General features: G+C 41.4%; 1 protein-coding gene across 1 annotated transcript; it reads right to left on the bottom strand.

The window, feature by feature from the left end:
- Positions 1-645: 645 nt before the first annotated feature.
- Positions 646-18,346, bottom strand: LOC122669319 (pre-rRNA-processing protein ESF1-like). Its single transcript, XM_043866068.1, has 7 exons — positions 17,774-18,346; positions 17,601-17,675; positions 9,001-9,221; positions 6,301-6,463; positions 4,523-4,651; positions 1,710-2,386; positions 646-1,129 (listed from the first exon to the last, which is right to left on the bottom strand). Exons 1-7 carry the CDS (start codon positions 18,344-18,346, stop codon positions 775-777), a joined length of 2,193 nt encoding a protein of 730 aa, XP_043722003.1. The 3' UTR covers positions 646-774.
- Positions 18,347-18,898: the final 552 nt, after the last annotated feature.

Here is an 18,898-nt window from a genome sequence, read left to right as displayed (position 1 = left end):
AACTCAATCGCTTACGATATTTAGTTATGGGAATAACTTGTCTGTCACCAAGGTGATGAACTAAGTTGTAACCTTCATTCAATTGTCCCTTGTCTTATTCTAAAAATTTATTTAATTCGAGTGTAAAAAAGAGTTGGAAAAAAAGATCTCTATCCAGGAGTGTGACTACTTTTCCCAGACACAAGATGAGACAAAATGACCACCCCACCCTCCAGTTGATGCCTTTTTGCACATACTCCCATTGACCCCCACACTGGGCAGGGCTACAATCCCCGACAAAGAACGCATTCCCAAAAATATTTTCAAAAAGTCAAAAATTATTTAATACAGTTTTTATGTGAAATGACAGGATCTGAAAAAAAAAATACCATACCATAAAAGGCAAAAAAATAAGGTTACTATCTTGTTGTAGCCAAGCTTGATTACAACAAGCGTTTTCCTTTTTTTTTTTTTTTTTTTGTTGGGGGGGGGGGGGGGGGGTGGTGACCTAAAAACATTTCACATCAGAATACAAGTAACCCCAAGATTAGGAATCAAGAAATCTTGTTGGTATCACCTGTTTCGTCTTTAAAGAAAGAAAAATGAAGACTTCAAGGTAGATTAGAATCATATAATATCATAGGTAAATCATTGGTATTGTTACACTAGATTTAATTTAGCTCTGGTTTACCTGAATTGCACAAAAATTAAGCCACCTAACATGAATAAAATCAGTGTCTCTGCAAAATTGTGAATTGATAATTGCATACTCCACCCAAGCCAGTGAACCAGTTACTATGTTCTAGCTTTTTTCTTAACTGAATCAACTGCGGCAGATAATCTGTGCTTCTCTTTCTTCCTAGATTTCCCATCTGACAGCAACGGCTCATATTTCTTGGGTGCCAGAATATTGTTAGGCAATTGAACTTGTTGGGCTTTCTTCTTAATTGACCGAACTAAGGAAGACAGCTCGTGCTTCTTTTTCTCTGACGGAACATTACTGGACAATGATTGATCATCTTTAGTTGATGCCAAATCATTGGATGGCAATTGAGCTTCCCTGCCTGATTCCATCTGCCTCCGGCCTGAAACATCTACTTGGACACCCGTTCGCTGCTTCTGTGCCATCTGCCGAGCATACGCTGCACTCCTGCAACATACAGATTTCTAAGAAAAACCTACTAATTATGGCAAGTTCGATGCTCAGAGAGATGCAGAGCAACCTGGACCAAGCTACTTGATGCGAACAATGTGTACTAGATAGAGAATCTACTTGATTGCTGTTTTATTGCAATCCATAGCGTGAATGTTCCTTCTAATAGTCTCCACCTGGTAAGTTATAACAATTTTTAATGGAAAATTCAGGGGTGATCCAGAGGATGATGTTTTCAGTCTCTGTACGGTTAGTCACAATATGCTTAAAGGGAACCAGCTAGTTTTTCTAATCTGGCAGCCAAAAAAGAACAATGATCACTCTCCCCTAACAGTAAAAGCAATGAGATTATGGTGACAAACTGCAACCCTACAATACTGGCAGCACAAGTGAGGAGATGATGATATCTCTCCCCCAACAGCAGGCATAGACTATGACAGAACTGGTACTATGCTCACTGTTTTCCATGGTAATGAGATCCAACATACTCCTTATTTTGGAGGAGATGATGATTCACATATCTTTTACATTGTGGATCTGTGAAATTATTATACAACATGCAAGATGATTTACATACCTTTTAAAATGTGGATCTGTGGGATCTAACGCAAATAAAGGAGAAGTGAAAAGAGATGAAAAACGTGGATCGTCATAGTCTGTAGATGGGAGCTTGTCTGCCATTGGGATCTCTTTCCCTTTCTTGCCCTTAGCCTTTTTAAGTTTCAAATTGTATCCCTTCAGACTCTGGTCTCCCAAATGATCATCAGCCAGAAGTAACTCAAGCTCGGCTCTACTTGCTTCCTGTTCCTTGTCTGTTCCCTGCTGCTGCTTTTCTTTTTTACTATTTCTCAGTGATGGTTCTTCAATAAAGAAGTCATCAGGCTGCTCAGGCACTTCACGATCAGTATCACTACTGTCATCCTCTGATGAGTACTTGGTATTCTTCTTCCTAGCCTTCTTCTTTTCACTTCTCTTTCTGAGGTAGGTCTCCCAAACAGTCTCTGACTTTTTGTCCTTTTTCTCAAGAATCCGCTTACTTACATCCTCTAGGCCAGTATTAAAAGTAATCTCCATATCCTTCTCTTCCTCCTCACCATCTGAACCATCTCCAGACTGTATGAGAGCACGATACTTTTCACGTTTATCAAGTTTTTTGTCAAATTGACCATCAAAAGCTTCATCATTGTCATCGTCATCATCTTCAGATTCTCCATCATCGGAAGCCAGAAATTCTTTTAACTCCAAATCAGCTAGCTTTACAAGACATAAAGAAAGAAACCGCGAGTAAGGAAGCAATTTTCTAGTAAATCAAACCTCATCGCATTGGAAGAAATCAGGTTAGTCCTCAAATTATCTTTCCGCATGAAAATAATTTGAACAGAAAACACATGTACATTAGAGCACAAAGATAACCAAAAACCAATTACAAAGGTGAGGAAACAAAATGAAGTTCCTGCTAGCCAGTTATGATGCCAAAGGATCTTGGTCTCCAAGGAAATATCATTGCCCTGAGCTGCAGTAGATGGGGACAGTAGTGGTATTTTCTGAGAGTCAGTTGCAAAAAAGCCAAGTAAAAGACCAATTGCAGATATAAGAAACAAAATCCTGTCTAGCTAAATAAATATTATGGTCATTAGAGTTAAATGTCTTGTTACAAAGCTATGTAAAAGACCAGGAATGACACAAGTTTCAGAATAGTATTAAAAAGAAGGATATAGAAAATATTATTTAAAAAAAAAAAACAAAGAGAAAAAACAAAGAAAACTGTAAGTGCCTCAGCATGGCTAAAGTTTTAGCTTATTAAGTTATGATGATTATTATCACAATTAAGGCAATGCGATGGTGAAAAGATATAATTAACATGAATGCCAACTGTCTTTGCTGCCCTAACAGCTCTAACCGGTATGAAAGTGAATTTTCATCACCTCTTCGGTGCTTGATCGTAGACCACCCTCCGTATGCACCTTCGCCTTCGGAAGTGTCAGAGTCTGCTCCTTACTGAACTCTTGATTGAGACTAAGACGTCTGTTCAGGATTATTTTTTAAGGCGATAACGAAAGATGGAAGAACAACTCCTAGAAGCAGTAACTGATCGTGATGGGTAGCTTTAGGAGGAGCTTGTGTATGATGAGATTAGAGACCATAAAAGGCATCGAGAAGATGAAGACAGCATACCCTTGAAGGCAAGAAAGAAAAAGAATAAACAATGAAGACGAGGAGGGAAGGCTAGAAAGTTTCCAATCATAGCAAGTTCAAACTAGGAGTCAGATTAGCCGCTATCTCTTTGCACTAGAAAAGGGTGCATACACTATGCACAGCAGGAGGATGGCGAGTTCCCAATCACGGTAAGTTTATACCAAGAGGAGCACGAGCTTGGGAAAATTTTAAATGTGCCTTTCAGATTCTCTTGCAGTCTATATCTTTTATATTTAATCTTTATTTCATTAGTTATTAGAGCCTACTGTATCAAGCTAGAAATCAGAAGACCCTTACAACCAAATGCGACTTACATGTTATTAAAGACCAGTAACCAGCTTAGACATCTTTTGTATTTACACTACTGTTCAGAAGTATTTTTGTGTAAGGACTTTATATATACAATCCTCTCAGCCAGACAAGAGAACTGATTTGCTAGTTTTGGAGTCAACAAGCTTAGATCACGTTCTGAAGTCTCATGACTGATTTCTCTCCAAGTTTCCTGCTATTTTCATTGCGGATTCATCAAATTAACTGCTGTAAATCCAATTGCTTACTTCTCTGATATTTGATTAGATAATTTGGTCTCATTTGTAGTTTTTTTTTTTTTGGCTTCCTGGTTCATCAAGGGTCAGAAAAATTCCACTCTCTCTCGCTCTCAGTTATAATGTCTCATCGTACATGTTGAAACCATAGAGGAATTTCCAAGAATCAAAAGGTTTTACTGAGCTGTAGCAAACAGAACATTTGCTTTTGGGTGGGGAGGAGGGGAAGGGAATTGTACATTCTAAGAGGGCACTAGTAGGCAAGATGGACAGCCATGAGATACTAAACCCATCCTTTCCCCTTTCTTGGTTCAATTATCCATAAAGAGGAGAGCTCACAAGGAAACATTTGACAACAACGTTCCACTCTCTACTTAACCATATGACTTTTTTCTCGTCCCATGAAGGATATCTTCATATGTTCCTAGCATTATAATCTATGGTCTTCATTGAAGAGGGATTACAAAATGAAGATTGCATACATTTTCTGGTCACCAAAAAAAAATCATAATAGTTACAACTTTGACAGATATTAAGATCAACACAAATAAATTCCAGAGTGGAACACATCAACCCTTGAATAGAAACACCAGTAAGAAAGCTAAATTAAGTGATGGCAGCTAATAGTTGGGAGAGTCAGTTCACCAACCTGATCAACATTAAATTTCCGTTTCAAGGTCTTTGCACGTTGTGGTTCATCGTCATCCCAAGTAAGATGAATTTTACTGTGTTGCAGTGCGCGACTATGGAAATCCAAACCTTCATAGTTTGTGGGTGGCTGAAGCAAAAAAATAAAATATAATTAAATTTTTTTATATCTAGAAGTCGCAATCAATTGGTCACACAAAACAATAAATGGAGCGTCATAAGCAGTAAGTTCCACTTCCAAAAATATCTACATCTGATTCCATGACAATTATACTTCAGAAAGACCGAAAATGATTGGAATCTTCCCTCTCCACTCCTCCAAGGAGACCTCCAGACTCTAGAACCTCTTACTGAACACTTTCCTCCTACCAGTTAACCTCAGGACCTTCTTCAGATGCTCAGACAATTCAATAACCACAGATGCATGGATTTTCTAAATTTATATGCATCCTCGATAAAAATAATGTGCACTACCAAAGGCCCCAACTTGGGAACGTTGGTGTGGTGATTACATTTGATTCTGTTATCGGTAGGGTTGCAAAAGGTGCCATGGAGACTGCGGCTGCCGATATCGATGTGGATCCAAACATTCTTAATGAAACCAGTAACATCAGTAAGATCAATGGCAACAATCAGAGGGTGGGAGAGAGCAAGCAAGAGATGGAGAGGGAGAGGTAGAGAGAGCATGTAAAGATTACTTTAAAAGTGAATTTACAAGAACTAACCCTCCACTCCAACTCGGTAAAAACACTTGTGAGGGTCAAAAAACGGGAGTGAACTCATTCACCATTCATAGTGATGCAGAAGAAACACCCCCCCCCCCACAAAAAAAAAGAGGAAAAAGAAAAACTTTCTTTGTCAGTGACCAAGTTAACTCGGCCCATCTTTTCCGTAGATTGGCCAATTTTTCTGATCCATTTGGTCTATCCGCCAAGTTGAAACCTATCCTGGGAAGGCAAGTCGACCAGGGGAGAGATCCGATTGGCCATTCCTTGTTAGCAACCAAGTTAATTCGGCCATCTTTTGAGTAGATTGGCCAATTTTTCTCATCCACTGAATAAATCTGCCAAGTTGAAAACTGATCCTGGAAGGACAAGTTGACCAGATGAGAGACCCATCCTGACTGAATCAGCCAATCCCTGATTAATTAAGCAAGTTTTAAAGTACTGCCAACATTGAAAAGTTGTAAAACAGTTCTCCTGGTGAGCTAACAAAGTGGTCTTTATGCATTCAGGGTTACTATTGGGAGCTTTACAAACAAAAATCATATGTGATCAACTGATCAAGTGTATAGATAATGGAGACAAAGCCATCCACTTGGAAGGCCACTATTATGTAAAGAGAGAAGGGTCACCAACACATCATTAGAAATTATACCAAGTTACCAACTTACTACCTCTCTTTGTTCACTGATGCAGTTTCGGTGGCAAAGATGGAGAAAATCTAGCATACTCTATGTGGGACTGAAGGAGAGAATCAGATTCATATCATTTAAATAGTTAGACCTAAGGTAACGGTGGGTTAGGACTGAATAAAATAGCAGAAGTGAATTAGGATCCCTTTTATCTAAGTGGCACTAAACTGTAAAGGAATATCCTACAAAGTACGATGTAAGAGATCAAAAAATAACAAAAAAAGAAAGCATATAGATATTGAGCTGCAAGACAGAAGACATCTCCATTGACAGAGTAGAATCGCAGAACAGGATTCACGACAATTAGTGTAGACAAGGCTTTGTAAGTGGTATGGGATCAATGCAAACCAAGTTTCAATAAATACCTCGGTCACAATTTCACGAGGAGGATGTTTAAACTCCAAGGAATCAGGGATGAACCGCAAATCCAACACATTTGACGACCTCTCAAACTCAACTCCATCACACGCTTTGTAAAGATAATCAGCTGTGGCACTTGAATCGCATTCCACAACTGCATAGTAGTACCTGGAATAATACAAAAGAGGAAGAGATGGTGAATGATGTTTTCATAATCTCAAGAGGGGGGGGGGGGATTTTTCTTTTTTCTTTGGAGGGTCAAAAGGGAACGATTTTCACAATATAAAGAGGATTAGTACATCAACCAATAACACTGAACCAAAAAATCCCTGAACCAAAAAAATCCTCCTAAGCACATGGAGGCCTATTACAAACATTTCTTCTAGCCAAAAAGTCATATACAAATGTTGGGCTCTATCATGGAATGCAAGTTCTCAACCAAGTCAATAACAAAGGTAGGAGGGAGCTAGACTGTAATTGGAAATTGTGACAATAAAGTAACTATTAATGTAGTTGGACCATCTATTATCCCACACTCCTACAGTACTAATTCAGTAATTGCTTCTTAGAAAAATGGCTAAAACGCTAAAGGCACAGGTGGCCAGCCATTTGGCCACAAGTTATAACAGAAACAGAGGGGGGGGGGGGGGGGGGGGAGCTAGGAAAAAGGGGGTAGAGGGAACCTAACAACACCTGTGTGCAAAAGTGCAATACCCTCTAAAAACAGTCAAAGCTGCACCATGTCTCTAGTCCAACAAGAATATGATGCAGGGTTAAGTAATCATATTGGAAAATTTGGCCTAATTACCTAAAGTAGAAGACAAAAAATAGCCCAAGCTGAAACCTCATAAACCAAAACAAAAAAGGGCATACAAGGGTTGAACCATGCAAATTCTGAACAACTAAATAAATAGGATCGGATGAAACTACTAAGAAACAATTTTGGGAATACATGGATAGTTAGTTCAAGGAATTAGTCAAGGAGAAAGGTTATCAGAGCCGGAGATCTAAATGAACATGTTGAAAGAGATAGTAGAGTTTACAAAAGAATGCATGGAGGATATGGTTTTGGAGATAGGAATAAGGAGGGGACTAAGTTTTAGAATTTTCTGTGACTCATGATTTATCCATAGAAACACATGCTTTGAAAAGAGAAAAGAACATTTAATAACCTTCAAGAGTGGGCAAAATATAGACAAACAGAATTCTTTCTAACTAGGACCAATAGATTATTATGTAAAGATTGTAAGGTTATACCATGGTGGAGCTTAACCACGTAACATAGATTAATGGTCATAGATATGTGTTTCAAAACACTGAATCATAGGAAATGTGAAATTGTTTGCCCTAGGATAAGATGGTAGAACATAAAAGGAGAAAACTTGAAGACATTTACTGATAAATTAGTAAAACAGGAGGATAGGAGTTTGACAGAGATACTAATATGATATGTAACAAGATGGCTACTTATATTAAGAATGTAGCTAAAGAAGTTTTAGGCGAACCTAAAGTAAAATGTTTTTCATATAGATAAATATGGTAGTGGGATGATGAAGTTCAAGCAGCCATTAAGGCTAAGAAATCTAGTTTTAAAACTTAACAAAGGACTAGGGCTGATGAGGATTTAAAAAGGTATAAATTTATTAGACAGAAAGCTAAGAAGATAGATAGTATGGAAAGCAAGGACTAAGATGTATGAGCATCTCTGTAACAATCTAAGCACAAAGGAAGGTGTTAAGGATTCCTTATGAGAAACAATTTAGGAATGTTCAAAACATATAAATATGTCACCACTCCCTCCTACGGTTTGGAATTCAAAATGAATTGTTTTGGTTTGTTTGGTAACTGTGTTGCTGCTCATATTCTCTTCTTCTTCTCTATTGATTACAAGCTTAGTTTCTGAAATTATGCTTTATTCTTCTTCTGTTTGCTATTCTGAATTATTGTTTCAAGTTCCAGCTAAAGTTATGGTTTTAAAATCTGACCGTTAGATCTCAGATCTTATCTGGCCCACATCTAGCCGTTAGATCGAGATCTCTTCTATTCATTAGTGGGCCCATTACCCGCAGGCCAATAAGATTTGCATCCGATTTGATCGATCTGCATCATGCAGCCATGAATTAAGGTTAGAGATTTCTATCCCTAATGGTGGTTCAGCACCATCATTAAGTGTGATTCTAGAATGGTATTTAGAGGGATATATAAGCATCTAATTAGGAGAGTTGACACCTTCAAGCCCGAGGGCAATTATCTTTCTCTTGGAGGTTGAGGTACACCAATTCATTCGTCCATGTTTTAACTTCGAAGCAGGGTGATTGGGGATTTTCTACATATGGGATATCACTAATTTGATTAGTGCCTCTAGGGGATTTTTGAGCTTCTGCATTTTATTTTTGTGTACTACATTCGTACTTCTCATGTTATAAACAATAAAATCTCTTTCTGTTTACCAATCAGAGATTATTACAAAAAAAAAAAAAAAAAAAAAAGAGAGCACAACTTTTAAACCTAGTGCATAAACACCTACAGAACAGATGAATGAGTTTAACCTTGTACATATGTTACTGAGAAAAAGATAGTGTCCCCAATAAGGAATGGTTACGATTTTCAGTCACATAGTAAAGACACCACTATATACCAAAGAAAAGGAAGAGAGGAACATGACAGTAAACAAGAAGAAGTGTTCCTAACAGTAAGCCAATCACCTTAACCTACTCTTCTCGTATGCACGCAACTTTTCATCGTCAATTTCATCATCTTCATCATCGTCACTTCGTTCTTTGTCACTGTCAAATAGATCAACAGGTCCTCGCACTGCTTCTTCCTCCATACGCTTAAGCCCAAATTCAGAAGGATAGACAGCCACTGACAAAATCTGTCCACCTTTTGGAAGAAATGAGCTCAGCACCACAAAGAGGTCTACAGCCTGTAAAACATGACAGTTATCAACCAAGATTGTACCGACTACGAAAACCACATTCCAAAAGCAAATACTGTAATCTTTGTTTTAAGAGGCGGTTGAGGCTTATGCCTTTAAGTGAGGCTCAATGAAAAACAATGGCAGGAGCAAACTTAGATGTTTCATGCCTCGAAGTATGAGGTAGGGCCCCTTATATAAAGGTGCAGACATCATGCATTAAGCACGAATAGGGTTCTCCTCACAAGAAAATCTTAGGAAACAATCCCCTATCTATCTTTTAATTTGCATAAATTAATAATTCATTTATTATGAGGAAATATGATGCACAACATAAATGGCAAGCAGCCGTTTTCATTTTTCGGTGGTTGTCCCACAAAGCACCACCCATTTGCCTAAAGAAGCCGTTCGGAAGAGTGTTCTACATCGAAAATAATAAGGTGAAATAAAACAATAAAGCAGTTTAACACACACATACACACAAAAAAAATGAAACTTGAAAATACAAAATACAACAATATAGTAGTTTAACAATAAAATATAGGAGTATGAAACTTAAGTGAAACCAATCAGTTCAGGTTCAAGTCTTACAACTCATGCACCTGTTTGTTCCAAAACCTCATACCACCAGGACTTCATATTTTAAAACATCACTAATGAGCTATTGCATAAAACATAGAATATGAAATACAGACAAAGGTTATACTTAAATAGCAAAACTAAGTTCATCCAGAAGGCCACATTCTCCACTTCGTCCTGGAACTCTCTCTTCGACCCAGCCCACCATCCCCACCCCCTGGTTCCAAGCCCTAGAACTCTCTCTTCGACCCTGCTCCCATCCCCTCCCGTGAAAGCCACATTCTCCACTTCGTCCCACCCTCCATTATTGATGATTCCAAAGTCATCCAGAAGGCCACATTCTCCACTTTGTCCTGGAACTCTCTCTTCAACCCTGCCCACCATCCCCACCACCCCTGGTTCCAAGCCTGGAACTCTCTCTTCGTATCCCCTCCCGTGAAAGCCACATTCTCCACTTCTTCCCACCCTCCATTATTGATGATTCCAAAGTCGGCATTTGCCCTTTGGGGTTACTGGATGAAGAAATTTCCAAATCGCACTGCTGCCTAGTCGGTCACTTCATTGGAAACCGACGTACCTTTCATGTCGTTAAAACCTCTCTTCAAAAACAATGGAAGACTTTTGGGGTTTTCGATACGTACCTGCTAGCAAACGACATCTTCATCTTCCAATTCTCCGATGAAGACAGCAAGCTCCGAGCCTTGAAAGGTGGCCCCTGGCAGATTGGGAAGAAGCCAATCTTCTTACGGCAATGGGATCAGCATACCAAGCTCTGCAAAATCGACCTTAAATCCATCCCTTTATGGGTCACGCTCTCAGGTCTCCCCCTCAATTTCTGGTGTGTCGCTGGCCTTAGCATCGCGGGGTAGATCATTGGGAACCCTCTCTACTTTGATGAGAGGACAAAGCGTATGGACCACCTCGTCTTTGCAAGAATATGTATCAAAGTTTCTGCCGACTCATCCCAGCCTGACTTTGTAACAATCATGGACGATGAAGGCCACTCATTCACTCAGAGGTCCAATATGAATGGCTCCCCTCTACTGCTCCACATGTAAGGTCTTCGGCCAGCCTTCGAAACTCTGCTCCACTGATGCTGCCCCTGGAGCAATGGCTGACCCACTCGAGGAATGCCTCCCCAACTTATAGACGCTATAGGGCTTCAATCCTCCTAACCAGCAGTCGGGTTCTATTGAAGGTGGTCTTGCCGAGCCTTCCCGTGGTCAGAGAAGACTCAGGAGCCGACGCAAACGAAGAAATCCTCCGACCGGTGACCCCTCCAGATGCTCCGACATCTCCTTTGACTCATCATTCAATCATGCTCCGACCGTCGGTTGCAACCATCTCGCATTCCTCCAAGACACCATCTATGAAGCTGATGGAGACTTGTCGCCTGCTCCTTCTAAGCCGAGGGTGACCATGCCAGCTACTCTGGCTTCTTCAGACGATCTGCAGAGCCGCCGCCTAGCTCCTCCCTCAAAAAAGCAACCCCCCTGCATCCCTTTGCCCTCATTAAACCCCCGCATGTCCCCGACCTTCCATTCCAATACCTCTACCATCCTTCCCCTCCCTGACAACCCCCTTTGTCGGTCCCAGAATGGTATCATCTCCCCTCTGTCCAACCTACGAGACTATTCAAAATCGCAAAATGCGATTTTAGGAAACTCCATCCCTTAACATACCTTCCTCTTCCCTTTTTATCCCTTCCCCTACCCCTACCCACTTACCCCCTCTCGACCCTCATCTAAACCAAACCATACCCCTCCCTCCCCGGTTCACCCAACCAGTCCACCCAAATCTAACTTAACCGTCTCTAACCAAACCCAGTTCCCAAACCCCCGGGGACCCCAATTGCCTACTCGTCAACCCCCGATGCTTGCAAGCGTCCCTCCCCTGCTTCTTCTGCCCCCTGCAACCCCTATAGCCATCCTCTACCTCCTCTCCCAGCAGACAATCCCCTGTCAACCCTGGTAGTTCGTTAGCCCCCACTCCCCCACCCTCTCTTTCGCTTGTTCCCCTCCACTCAAGGAATAATGCCGTCGCCACAAGAGCACTCCATCAACCTCTTGCTCTAGCTCCTCCGAGCAGTGGTTGCAACCCCCTACCCCCTCCTATGATTCCCTGGACCACATGGAACGTTCGTGGCCTCAACGCCCCGGCTAAACAAGCTAACATTTGTTCTCGTCTTAAATCCTCTAAGTCTTCTCTTTGTTGCCTCTTGGAAACCAAAGTTCTTGAGCCTAATTCCTCTCGCATTGCCTCCTCCATCCTGGTCCTTCATTTCCAACCACACCTTCCTCTGCCTCATCATTAATTTCCAACTACTCCCACTCCCCCAATCTAGATCATTTGGCACCCCTCCAAGCTTCTTATCTTTGTTTCCTCTTCTTCTTTCCAATTCATTCACCTCAATATTTCCGACCATCTTGGCAGTCACTTCTTCTTCTTCACAGTGGTATATGCTCTGAATTGCCAACCTGATAGACTCCCTCTTTGAGACGATATGCACTCCCTCTCCTCTTTTGTGGGTTCTTCTCCTTAGAGTTTGGGTGGAGACTTCAACGTCGTTCGTTTCAATCATGAAAAACAGGAGCTGTCGAGGCTTTCAACAACTATCTTAAGGACTCTGGCTTAACGACCTCAAATGGTCGGGTGTCAATCTCTCCTGGCACAATAGACGTTCCAGTCTCAACAAATTAGCTTGTAAACTTGATAGAGTTCTTGTTAATGAGACCTGGCTCTCCTCCTTCCCTTGTTCTTATGCCTTTTTTGACCTCCCTGGCTTATCTGACTATAGTTCCATCTCTCTCTTTGTCCTCCCCTACATCTGCTTTGGTCCTAAGCCCTTCAAATACTTCAATATGTGGTACGACCACCAAGACTTTCTCTCCGCTGTCAAGCTGCCTGGGATATCCTTGTCCACTCCTCTCCCCTCCTGGCCTTTTCCAAAAAAAACTCAAGAATGGAAAAAATTCCTTCAAGTCTTGGAATCTTTCCTCCTTTGGCAACATCTCCTCCCACATCTCTTCCTATAGAGACAACCTCTCCTCCATCCAATCCCGTCTCCAATCCGATCCTCCCAACCCTACCCTTACAGATGAGGAAAAGCAGTCCTTCCTTGAGCTCTCTTCCCTTCTGGCCTAAGAAGACAGCTTCCTCAAGTAAAAATCCCGCATTAAATGAGTAGAGCTACGTGACTCCAACTCTACCTTCTTCCACAGATCTCTCAAGGCTAGAACCAACTCCAATTCTATCTACTCGCTCACTTCCAATGATGGTTCCCTTCTCACTAGTGTTGATGCAATTAAGTCAAAAGCGGTGGCCTATTTTTCCGAGATCTTCTATCCCCGCTTCTCCCTAACCCCCCTTCCGTAGGACCTCATTAATAAATTCATCCCCAACCACCTCATTAGCTCCCTCCAATTCATCCCTTCTGACACTGAGATCCTTGATGCTGTCTGGTTCCATAAGTCTACCAAAGCTCCTGATCTTGATCGATTCACCATCATGTTCCTCCTCTCTTGCTGGGACATCATCAGTACCGACCTCACCCATGCCATCAAAAGCTTCTTTTTCACCCCAAACCAAATCCAAAGCATCAACCACACCTTCCTCTACCTCATCCCCAAGAAAGCTGGAGCCTCCATGGCTAATTCCAGGCCCATCTCCCTCTGTAATCTCCTTTACCAAATTCTTAGCTAAAATTTTGGCCGACCGTCTCCAACTTATTATTGATTCCCTAGTTAGTACAAACCAATCGGCCTTCATAGCCGGGTGCAGCATTGACGACATCATCATCCTCTAACAGGAAATTGTTAAAGACTTCAACCGTAAGTCCTACTCTCGCTCCTCCCTCTTGAAAATTGACATCCATAACACCTTCGACTCCATCATATGGGATTTCATTTCCCAAGCCCTTCTGAAAATGTCCTTTTACCCCCATTTCTGTTAACTGGATCCGTTCCTACATCTCCACTACCCGCTTCTCAGTCCTTGTTAACGGCAACCCAGCTGAGTTCTTTTCCTCCTCTGCTGGTATCTGCCAGGGCTGTCCCCTTTCCCCCCCTCTTCCTTTTTTGCCTGTCCCTCGAGGTCCTATCTCGTAGCCTTCAGTCCAAAATGGACCTCCACTTTATCTACCCCATCCCCAAATGCAAACCCACTTTGCCTTCGCCGATGATCTTATGATCTTCTCCAAGGCGGATACCCTTTCCATTGAGTCCATCATGTCCTCTCTCCTTTTCCAAAACCTCTCCAACCTCTACATAAACCTTCTCAAGTCCCACATTTTCCTCGCAGGGGTTCCTGACTCCACTAAAGCCCTCCTTACTAGCCTTACAGGGTTCACCCTTAGCTCCTTGCCTGTTTGGTACCTTGGCCTCCCCCTCATCCCTGCCAAACTGACTGCCCATCAATGCTCCTCCATTTTAAACTTCCTTCACACAAGGCTTCAACTCTAGAAAGCTAGACTTCTCTCTTATGCAGGTCGCCTGGAACTCATCAAATCGATGCTCCAATCGTTCTACATCTATTGGTGTGGGGTTTTTGGGTTTCCCAAGGCTATCATAAAGGCAACAAAGTCTATTATGTGCGCCTATCTCTGAATCAGTTAGATTTCTTCATCCCAAGAGTTGGTCTTCCCTTTGCCTCCTCAAAATCCGAAGAGGGCCTTGGCCTCAGAAGAATTAAAGATGTCAGCCTTACTGGCTCTCTCAAGCTTATTTGAGAAGCTCCTTACTAAGAAAGACAGCATCTGGACAACTTGGGCATAAGTTGTTCCTCTCCGTATGGACTCCATTTGGTCAGTCAGCCCCTTCCTCTGATGCTTCGTGGGTCTGGCGCAGAATCTTGCAAGTCAGACACATTGCCATCGATGCCATTATATGCAGGATTGTTGATGGCCTATCCACCTCCCTTTGGCATGACAAATGGCACCCTTCAAGTGTTCTCCCTTCAGTGGTGAGCCCCAGGGACACATCTATTCCTCAAGGCTTGGCAGAAACTCAATGGTTGCCTCCATCATCTTCAAAGGTGCTTGGTCCCCCCCTCCACTCCCCTCTTGAGGAAATATGGAGCTCCCTCCCCCCCCCCACCCCATTCCCCCTGGTCACCGAGGCAAAGGGGATGTGACTCTTTGGTTCCCCTCTCCTTCATGCATGTTTAGTTCCCATTAAGCTTGGGAATTGGTAAGACACAAAGACTCCCTCTCCCCTGGCACAAAGTTGTTTGGTTCAAAGGCTACATCCTCCGCCATAGCTTCACCTCTTGGAATGCCCTCACCAACTGCCTCCCGACGCAGGCTTTCCTCATCCATCGCCACATCCAAGTCTCCCCTTTATGCTGCCTTTGCTCAAATGGACAAAAATATGCAAACCACCTTTTCTTCTCATGTCCTTTTGCAGCCTCCATCTAGACGAGAGTCTTGAGCAGTTGTTGTATGGGTAGAAGAAGATACCTCCCCCTTCAAAGAGAGTGGCTTTGGATTAACATGACTTTTGGAGGGAAGATTATATGTGACTTAGCAGGCAAGATAGCCTTTTGAGCCACTATCTCCCATATTTGGATGGAACGTAACCTTAGAAGATGGACTTCCAACTCTCGCTCTTTAGATAAGATTTGGAATGCCATCTTCTTTGATGTTTCCTCCAAACTTACCTCGCTCCCCCATGCAGAACTGTAAAGAACTCCCCAAGGAACTGTTGTTGTATCATGGGATCTTCCTATCTCCGTTTTGTAGTGACCCCCATTAGTCTCGCTTGTATCTTTAGTTTTTCTTGCCCTAGGGCTTGAATATTCCTCTCTTTTTTCTTCGTAATATAATTTTTACTCATCCCCAAAAAATAAAAATAAAATCATCCAGAAAACACTAAAAACTGGAGGCCCTTTATTCCAACCTTTTCTCCTTTCAATAGTTAGTTTCATAATCTGTAAATGTAAGGCGACAATAAAAATGTGGCTGAAATCCTCTGGCATGCTTCATTGAACCTGAATGATTCTCCTATCTCTTTTTTCTTTTTCTTTTTTTGGGGGGGGAGGAGGGAAATAGATTCATTTTATAAGACGAAGAGAGAGGTCAGGGGAAGGAACCAGCATAGAGAGAAAGTAGAGAACTACTTAAACATCAACACCTACAAAAAGAAGCAGAAAACAAAAAAAAAGGGCACCAAAATAAATGGCAAACTGGGCAAATATTAGCTCCTGATCCATGAGCTCAAATTCCTGGTAAGATTCAGTTGAAACATGGCTCCAGTATACTATCAATTCCTATGATTCTTTCAATAATTCAGGAATAGACCCTGAAATGTCATCAAAAGTTCTGCTCCTTCACTCTCTCCACAAGGTCATATTATTGCATGCGGAAACATCTTTAATACAATCTTTCCTTCTTTATTCCAGGACAATGCTTTCCACGCTGCAATTATCCTTTTGAAGTCAGCTGGTAAAGGCTCTATTACAGTAAATATTCTTACAAAAACTTTCCAAATACCATAAGGGGCAAATGACCAATAGGTGGGTACATTTCTCCACATACGCTCAGCAAGAAGGGCATCTACATGCCAGAGCATATCCTCAGAAAAAAGGGCATCTACTTGCCAGAGCATATCCTCTTGGTTGAAGGTTATCTACTGTAAGTACTCTGTTCTTTATCGTCACCCATGAAAAGAAAGCAACCACTGTAGGAACTTTGGCCTTCCACTATGAACATGAGGAAAATTCATCTCAATTTGGCTGAGTCTGTCAGAAAGTCCTCTATTGAACAAAGGCTGCGAAATGACTCTTTCAGAATCAACTTTCTAGAAATAAATAATTTCAGTTCATTTATTTGCAGATTTCCTAAAGAGTGATGTGAATTACTCTTTTATTGGAACGTTACTACACCATGGATCAAACCAAATGAAGTTCCTTCTCCCCCTACTTGTAATCATCTGAGTGTTTTGAGAGAACTTTTCCAGTCCATTTAGGACTCCTTTTGAAATCCCAATTCCATAACTGCTATTCATCTGGGCAGTCTGCCAGCCACCACCCTTCCATATTTGGGTTCAATTACAGGCCACAAACTTTTTATTGGCACCCTGCATTCCAACCTGCAAGTCTTTTTTTTCACATTTCTGTATCACTGGATCCCATATACTCTTGGCCTGGCAATTTATACCCAAAGGCAAACCAAGGGATAAAATAGAAAGATTCAAATCAAAATTGAATGCAAGTTTCATCATTATCTACTACTTCTCCTACTGGATATAATAAACTTGTCTGAAAATTTATTTTAAACCTGAAATACCCTCATATAACCGAAACAGTTAACACCATCTCTAAGGTGGCGAAGCTGCCTCCGAGTTTCATCATAGAATATCAACGCATCATTGGTTGTAAATGAATAATCACAATGGATTCCTTTTATAACACAAAAGCCATAAAATAGGCATGTTTAACAGTAACTGATTTTAATAGCCAAAACTTAGTTCAACCAACAACAAAAAACCATAATTCATATAGAAGCTGCTAAATATATTATCCACGTAGCTCTGTAGTACACAAAGCTAACTTGTTCTTGATGGGGGGGTTGGTGGTGTGGGGTGCTTTGCTCCTACGACGTAATCCAAGTTATGTGAAATTATCAAGCTCACCAACTTAAGAATCATCAGAAGCAACTCAGAGATGTAGAAACCAAAGGTGTTTCTGAAACAAGTGCTCAAAAACTTGCTCCATGAACATGAAACCTTTTAACTTAAATTGGAAATATTTGCTGTAATTAACACCGAAAAACATTGAGAATGTATAAATTTAAAGTGTACTAAGAACCCAAACCTTCACTTGACTCCAATCCATATTAACGACTGCAAGTCTGTGAGTTTCCTTCTCAATTTCCGGTATAGTTTCCTCCTGTTTCCAAGTATAAAGCAGTCCATTTCAAAATATAAGAACCAAACACATTTAGAATTTGAGAACATTTCCACTTAATTGAAATCAAAATGTATTACCTGGATTGAAACATCATCCTCAGAATAAGCTTCAACCTCATCATCATCAGTATCCGAAGTGGAATTAGAGGTATCACTCTCTGATTCAGCCGAAGAAGACTTCGAAGATTCGGATTCAGATTCGGATTCTCTACTTGATTCACTGCTTGAATCTCCATGTCCAACTTTACCCAAATCACTCTTCTTCTCACTCTCCTTTTCCTTCTTTTCCATCTTTTCCTTCTTAGGCTTTTGTTGATTTTCTTCTTGTTGTTCTTCATCTTCGAGGCGATAGTAATGGCGGAGGTGGCTTTCTGAGGTTTCTTTTTTAGGTTTTCCTCTCTTGTCGATGGGAGCAGATGAGGAAGAGAATTGCTTATCAGAGAACATACGATTAAAGCGAGAGTCAATCGAGACCTTGGATTGCTTCTTGGGAACTCTCTGGAATCGAGGGTCGGAATGTACAGAGGAGAAACGAGTATCGGTAATGACCCTGCTCTTACTCTCATGGTTGATGTTATCCTCTCCACCCTTCGCTGTTACCACTTCTTCCTTCCCCTTCCCATTGTGCTTCTGCTTCTTAACTTCCCCCATGAGTCGTTCTCTCTCTCTCTCTCTCTCTCTCTCTCTCTCTCTCAAAGTCTACTGCGAAGCCACCTTCTGAAGGGTTTTGCTGCAAACACAATCTGGCGCCTTTTTTATCTGAGAGTCTGAGACAAGGTAGGGCTTAACGGTGCGGTTTGAGGTTTGGTCGGTCTGTATAATTTTTTCTTTTCCGGATGAAATAAAGGAACTTTCAAAGGGTTGGTAAATTACCAAAGAAGATTGGAATCGTCCTGAATCGGTCCAATCCAACCGACTCAAGCCTTTATGTCGAAATCCAAATGCCCATTGAAGCGGCCCAAAATCCAAGTGTTGGCTATTTTGTGACCAACAAGGCAACAATGCATGCAGTGGCATTAAAGAGTTCCAAGTGTTCTCTCTATCAACAAAATATTTTTTTTTTTTTTGAGAAAGAATGCTAATTGGGTGTGTATGGTGCACTGTCTCTGCCCAAACACAAAGGAACGGGAGATGACCACCACACCCCCTTGAAAAGATGGAAGCGCAAAGATAGTGCACCACATGCACTCAAGTAGCGTTGTC

This window comes from Telopea speciosissima, chromosome 7, assembly GCF_018873765.1.
Source record: "Telopea speciosissima isolate NSW1024214 ecotype Mountain lineage chromosome 7, Tspe_v1, whole genome shotgun sequence".
NCBI lineage: Eukaryota > Viridiplantae > Streptophyta > Magnoliopsida > Proteales > Proteaceae > Telopea > Telopea speciosissima.
Note: the sequence above shows the minus strand (reverse complement) of the source record. Positions and strands in the feature narration are given on the sequence as shown.

Bases quoted from the DNA above. Each gene is read 5' to 3' on its own strand.
- LOC122669319 (XM_043866068.1), bottom strand. From the start codon at position 18,346: ATGGGGGAAGTTAAGAAGCAGAAGCACAATGGGAAGGGGAAGGAAGAA. The intron at 6,464-9,000 runs GTGATTGGCTTA...GTATTATTCCAG, and splicing joins TACGAGAAGAGTAGGTTAAG to GTACTACTATGCAGTTGTGG. The intron at 4,652-6,300 runs GTATTTATTGAA...TTTTTGCTTCAG, and splicing joins CTCGTGAAATTGTGACCGAG to CCACCCACAAACTATGAAGG.